The sequence below is a fragment of the Nannospalax galili genome, unplaced genomic scaffold, assembly GCF_000622305.1.
Source record: "Nannospalax galili isolate Female #2095 unplaced genomic scaffold, S.galili_v1.0 scaffold650, whole genome shotgun sequence".
NCBI lineage: Eukaryota > Metazoa > Chordata > Mammalia > Rodentia > Spalacidae > Nannospalax > Nannospalax galili.
Window position 1 is genome coordinate 58,119 of NW_008327297.1, and position 7,150 is coordinate 65,268.

The 7,150-nt window shown below is 39.8% G+C and overlaps 1 protein-coding gene across 1 annotated transcript; it reads left to right on the forward strand.

The window, feature by feature from the left end:
* The first annotated feature begins 1,322 nt into the window (after window positions 1-1,322).
* On the forward strand, window positions 1,323-2,264 carry LOC103746109 (olfactory receptor 1J4-like). Its single transcript, XM_008848541.1, has one exon. The coding sequence runs from the start codon at window positions 1,323-1,325 to the stop codon at window positions 2,262-2,264; it is 942 nt and encodes a 313-aa protein (XP_008846763.1).
* The last annotated feature ends 4,886 nt before the right edge of the window (window positions 2,265-7,150 follow it).

Genomic DNA, 7,150 nt, shown 5'->3' on the forward strand with positions numbered 1-7,150 from the left:
TTCTCTTTCAGTTTTGAAGTAATATCTCTTTATGTCGCTTAGGCTGGCCCAGAACTCTATAGGTAGTTGATGCCAGCCTCAAACTCGGGATCCTTCTACCTTGATTTCCTTAAGCGTTTGGATTGCAGGTTTGCAACCCCACACCCATCCTGGATTTTCTAACATATGAATGAAGGTGTAGGACCAGTGGAATAGTGAAAATCAGGGTTCTGATCATATTTACAGAGCTTAGAATTGTGACAACATCAGGTATTACTTTAATGATTAGGCTCAATTACATAACAACCCTGAGATTTAGTTTCCTGATGCCTAAGTTTAGCAATATAACATTATCAATGCCTTTGTCCTAATAGAAGCTCATTCAACACCAGTTATGATCAATGTTATGATCAAATTTTCAATATTGGTTGTAATTAGATGATTATGAATGTATTATAAATTGAATAGACCCTCAAAATCCTGAAGCGGGATAAAGTTCTTAGGGTTCTGGCATGGAATTTTCTCAAATCTGTTACTGTGAATGAACGCTTGTGTTGGGATAGAGGGAGAGAAGTGTGGAGAGAGGAGAGAAATCAGGGAAGAAGGAAGGAGTTAGGGAGAGAGGAAGAGAGAGAAAGAGAAGGGGGTAGGAAGAGTGAGGGGAGATTGGTGGACAGAGGGGATAGAGTTTGGTAGAATGAAACCATATAAGTTTCTATGTCATTGCTGTTGTTCAGAATTTAATCCTGATCACCATGGTCCAAGTTCTGAGTTGCTACATCCTCAGGGACTGTGAAATTCCAGGAAGTTAATTTTTTTTGTCGTATCTGGGTCTACTGTAATGCCCATCTCATTCTTCTGTTCTTCCTAGTTTCTGGAGTTTGATACTAGATATTCTTCTGAACTTGTCCTATGGTAGTAGCTTTCATGGGTGAATATAACCACGTGTACAGATATGCTCTAAGATTATTACATGCATTAACATAGATTTCCCCCAAATTCTCATGGCTAGATAACATCATTATTGCTTTATCGAAGGAACTTACGTGCACACAGCAAAAGTGGCATAAGGTATTATCTGTATGTTTCCAGTACTGAAAATACTGTTTAGAACACTTATAAATAAATGAACAGGTGTGCATTCTTTCTTGAAGGCAAGCTTGCTAGCACTGGAAATGTCTCCTCTGTGTTTAGTATGAGACCAATCTGAGATTCAGACTACAAATTGTGCAGTTTGTCTTATTTTTGAAATATTTCCCTGGAAAAATGCATGCATGTATGTCTACCTGGTGAGGGTCTCAGGACTCTGACATTCCTTCTCCATTTCCAACAGAAAGCGGACCATGAAGAGGGGGAACCAGAGCAGTGTGTCTGAGTTCATCCTCCTGGGGCTCCCCATCCAGCCAGAGCAGCAGGGCATCTTCTTCACCCTGTTCCTGGCCATGTACCTGACCACGGTGCTGGGGAACCTGCTCATCATCCTGCTCATCAGGCTGGACTCTCGCCTCCACACCCCCATGTACTTCTTCCTGTGCCACCTGGCCTTCTCCGACATCTCCTTATCATCCGTCACCATCCCAAAGATGCTCAGCAACATGCAGACTCAGCACCTGTCCATCCCTTATGACGGGTGCATCACTCAAATGTATTTTTTCTCACTTTTTGCAGCTATTGACAATTTCCTTCTTGGAGTGATGGCATATGACAGGTATGTGGCCATCTGCCACCCATTGCACTACATGGTCATCATGAGAGAGGAGCTGTGTGACTTATTGGTGGCTGCGTGTTGGTTCTTCTCTTGTTTGAATGCTCTGCTGCATACCCTGCTCCTGTCCCGCCTGTCCTTCTGTGCTGACAACATCATCCCCCACTTTTTCTGTGATCTCAGTGAACTCCTGAAGTTGTCCTGCTCAGAAACCTACCTCAATGAGATAGTCATCTTCACTGAGGGAGGAGTGTTGACTCTCCTTGCACTGGGTGCTATTTTGGGCTCTTATATCTGCATTTGTTTTACTGTCCTGAAGGTCCCCTCCACCAAGAAGATCTTCAAAGTTCTGTCCACCTGTGGATCTCACCTTTTTCTTGTATTTTTGTACTATGGGACTCTTGCAATTATTTATTTTTTTCCTTCCTCAAATAATTCTCAAGTTAAGAATATTATTGCTTCAATAATGTACACAGAGGTGACACCCATGCTGAACCCCTTCATCTATAGCCTGAGGAACAGAGACATGAAATTGGCTCTGGGAATACTTTGTGGAAGAGGAACTATTTTAGCTAAGTGAGTGTTGTGTACTCAAGTTCTTAATTACCCTAGAGATGCTTCCAGAGATATTCCCTTAAAGTTGTATGGGTGAATAGAGTAAATTGCAAAGATGACCAGAATAGTCTGTATTTTTCAATTATGGAGTTTATTTCCCCACTCCTCGAATATGGGCAGATTATGTGACTATTATGTGACTAATAGTTTTGGTGGAAGTACTTATGAGATTTGCGTATTTTGAAGGACTTTGTTCCTGCTATACTTGTAATGGTGAAGTCACCGTGTAAGTTAGCCTAAGATAGTCTGTGTGAAGAAGAAAGGCTAATGGAGGACAGCAAAGACAATCCAGCTAGCACTTAGCACAAGTGGACCTAAAAAGTGCTTTTGGGCTCTGGTGAGTCCCAGTTGAGATGATCTGAACTGAGCCATGTCCAGAAATATCATCCATCTTAACATAGTTCCAGCTCAAATATGAATGCTTTAGAATTATTATGTAAATGAAAACTTAAGGGAAACTTAGGGATTATTATGTATCATACGCTAACTGATGTAGTGACTTCCTATCACTGATAAGCTCGAAACTTTTCTTTATTCTGTCTTTTCTCTCCTCTTATGATCCTCTGATTTCATTGTCTTCCTCCCCCGTCTTCTAGATCTCACTCACTTCAAAACATACAGGCTCATGGGTGTGCAGTTCTCCATGATCTTAGCCTGAGCTGTTTCTGCTTCTACCTGCTCTTCTCCCCTAACCTTTTAGGTCAAATGTAAAAGTAATATTTGTCTTACCTTCCTACCTAATGATGCATAGCATGTCATGATATTGAAATAAAAAGACCTATTTACAAAGGGAAATATCTCATCAAAATGCATGTTTCTTTTTAAATATTTTCTATTGAGTTTTTGTGCATTTCGTATAACAGAGATTAATCAAGTTTAGGTCCCCTTCCTCATTTAAATCTCCTAGAGCACCCCCTTCCACTGGACTTCTTGCATTCTGTCATATATGTTAAGGCATATTCTGTCAAGGTTTTGTACCCAGATGTGTCTGGGTGCAAAGTTCACCCCCTGGATTAGGGTTGGGGCCTGCTGTCCATTTCTCCAGTTCTATGCTGTGGTTTTTTTTTTCTGATTTAGTTGGAATGGATCTTGCATATGCTGTCACTGTTGTTACAAGTTCATTTGAGCAAGTTCCCAGAGCCCTGGAAGACTGTGTTTCCTTACAATGATCTACCACTCCTGGCTCTTACGGTCTTTCTGCCGGTCTCTTGCAATGGGCCCTGAGCCTTGGGTGGGTGAGGGATAATGATCTTAGCCTTAGTTGTATCTACAGTTCCCTGCTGTTTTCCCTAACCTGTTTTGGTCAAGTGTAAAAGCAATATTTACAAACACGTTGTCTTATAAGGAAAGAACTTGTCATAATATCAAAATACATAGACCTCCTATTTCTGAAGGGAACTATGTGTGTTTCTTATATTTTAGAAATACTTTTGGAGTAATATTAAGGAATATTCAGAAACCTTGAATATTGTTTGTTTTATCTTCTAACTCAAGGTACTAACAGCAATGGAACAGCTGAGAATTCTGACATGCGATAGGACACTTACCTTTGTTTAGCATAAAATTCATATGTAGACTCTTCTATTTGGCTTATCATTGATTGTAGAACATTCTTTTAGATTAATAAAAAGATGAAACATACAAAAGGTACTATGAAATTTAGTAACAATTGTGACATGTAACTATGTAAGTGAGATAGCCGTTCTTTCTCTCTCACTCTCTCTCTTTCTCTCTCTTTCTGTTTCTCATTATTGATACAGGCTCTCACTGTAACCCAGCCTGGCCTTGAATTCACAGTTATTCTCCTGCCTCAGCCTCTCACGTTTTTAGATGATAGGTGTGAGAATGATGCCTAGTCTCTCTCTCTCTCTCTCTCTCTCTCTCTCTCTCTTCCAGAATTATTTAAATAACTGTTTCTCTAAGTTTTAAAAACAAGACAGTAGAGAATGTATGCCTTACATTTGGTGTCTACTACCACATGACTTAAAAATTTCTTAAAACATAAACATATTGTAAAGCATTAGCCTTATTGTCTTACATTTATTTGTATCAGTGACAAAAATCGTACATATATACATATATATAATATGTAAGACACACATACATAACAATAATAATTAAAAGGAGGCCGAGAGAGAGATGGTAGATAGATACAAAGATATATACATAGATAGATAGATAGGGAGGTTTGGGATATAGGAAGAGTTGGAGAAGGAAGAGGGAGGGGTTATGATGGTAATATAGTATTTATATATGAAATTCTCAAACAATAGAAAAACAACCTAACCCTAAACTCATGAACATAAAAAGCTTCTGTAAAGCAGAGGACACCATTATGTGAGTGAAGAGGCAACACGCAGAATGGGAAAATATCTTTACCAGCTGTACATCTGACAGAGGGTTAGTAACTAGAATATGCAAAGAACTCAATAAACCAGACAACAAAAACTAGTAACCAATTAAAAATTGGGGCAAGGATGGCTAGAGAGATAGTTCAGCTTTTTAGAGCACTCGTTGCTTTTCTGAGAACCCAGGTTTCATTCCTGAGAAATCCATAACATATACACATAGGCAAAACAGCCATACATAAAAACGAAAAACAATAAATAAAAACTTAAGAAATTGGTGCAACAAACTAGACAGAGAATTCTCAAGTGATGAAACACAAATGGTTGACTAACATTTTGAAAATGTTCAACATTTATAGTAATCAAGGAAATACTTATATTAAAACTGCTTTGAAATTTCATCTTACCCCAGTCAGAATGTTAGATTGAAGACACAAGTGATGAAAACCACTATCAAGGATATGGGGAAGGGGGGCATTTATTCAACACTGGTGGGCATGCAAATCAGTGCATCCATTACAGAAATCGGTATGGAGCTTCCTCTAAAAGCTGAAAGTAGATCTAACCATGGGGTAGTTTGTTGCACCACATTTTACGGTTATTCAGCTTTACAGCTGTTTTGGACAACTGAGTGATTTTCTTCCTCATCAGCTTGCATAGTATCCTCCAGAACTATGAGAACTACTCTTCATGGAGGAGGCTTCCAGGTCAGTTCCAGATACTTAGCTCAAAGTCCTGTCTCTGAAGTATGTCTCGTCTTCAGCAATAGGGTCTTACCTTCAAGTTCTGGGAGGTAATCAAAGACTGTGTCAATAGCCCATGTTATTTTGGGGTCTTTTGGACTACCTTGACCAGTAACTTTAAAAGAAGTTTCTCTAGTCTGGCACTGTGATCCTTGTTATATGGCCTTCAGGTATGCGTATACACTCATGTTCAGATATTGTATGTGTATTTTTCAGGAGGTTTTTGAGTTAATACATTTTATGCTACCCGAGCTTTTTTTTTTTAATCTCTCCACTGACTCTCCCTACCTTACCTCCCTCCTCGTTCCCTGTTTAAGTACCCCAATTTTCCCCACTTTCCCCTCCTGTTATACCACCTGTCTTGAGTTCCTTCTTCACCTTTACCCCTATGGCACCTTGTATGTCCTTCCTTCTTCCCTTTCCAGTTGAATACCACTATCCCCCCCCCACTTCCCCTTTGGTAACATCTACTTCCTACTATCCTCCTCTTTTGGTCTCTTTCTTTCCCTTTACCTCCATGCTTCCTTTCCATTTTCCTGACTCCTGATGTTATATCAGGATATATACTCACGTATAAGGGATTGGTGTTAAAATCCAAAAATGGGGGAAACACATCTTGCTCGCTTTTCTGAGTCTGTGTTACTTCACTTAGTATAACAGTTTCTAGTTCCATCCATTAACTTGCAAAGTTCAGGATTTTGTCTTTTCTTACCACTGAGTAGAACTCCATTGTGTAAATCACCATATTTTCATTATCCATTTATCAGTTGAGGGACATTTAGGCTGGCTCCATTTCTTAGCTATTATGTGAAGAACAGCAACCAAAATGGATGTACAGGTATCTGTACAGTAGGATGAATCTTTTGGGTATATGCCAAGGAGTGGTATAACCGGATGATACGGTAGATTCATTTTTAGCTTTTACGAATTCCACACGGCTTTCCACAGCAGTTGCATGAGTCTGCCTCCCCACCAGCAGTAAATGCTGGTTCTCCACATCCTTGCCAGCATTTGGTGTCTTTTGTTCTTTCGATCTCAGTCAGTCAGACTGGAATAATAGAGAATGTTTCAGTGGTTTTGATATGAATTTCTCTAAATTATTAAGAGCGTTGAACACATTTTAAGGTGTTTCTCAACCATTCTTATTTCTTCGTTTGAGAAGTTTCTCTTCAGGTCCTTAGCCCATTTTTTAAATTGTATTGTTTATTTTCTTGTTTCTTTGTTTTCTTGGGTTCTTTGTATATGATCAATGGGAGGAAACTCATAGGTAGCACTGTAAACACAGCCAAATACACATGATTAGAGAGATCATAGATCCTAGAGAAAACACTATCTGTCATACCGCTAGAAAAGTGAAATTTCTTACGGTATGATAGGTGTTGATCCTTCTATTTACAAACAAGTATACTTTACCTAAGTGAAACTTCTTTTTGCAACAGATGGAGGGTATTACAGAGTTTCATAACTTGTCACATGTGGGAAGCGAGTACGGCCGAGCCAGCCAAAGATGGCGCCCTGGCTGGCTGCCAAACCTCGTGCTGTTTACTTCAACTCTTGGCTGATTGCCAAGGCTCATGATCCCGCTTGTTTACTCCAACTCTCTGAAACATGGTGAGCCCGAACAGGTGCTGCCTGCCTGATGATCTTGCTACGTGGCTAACGAGCTGCACTCTGCCTGCCCACTGCACGTGTGTGCCCTGATTGGTCCTGGCTGGAGGGAGGGCGGTTGGAAACGCTATATAAAGAGCTGAAGTGTGTAA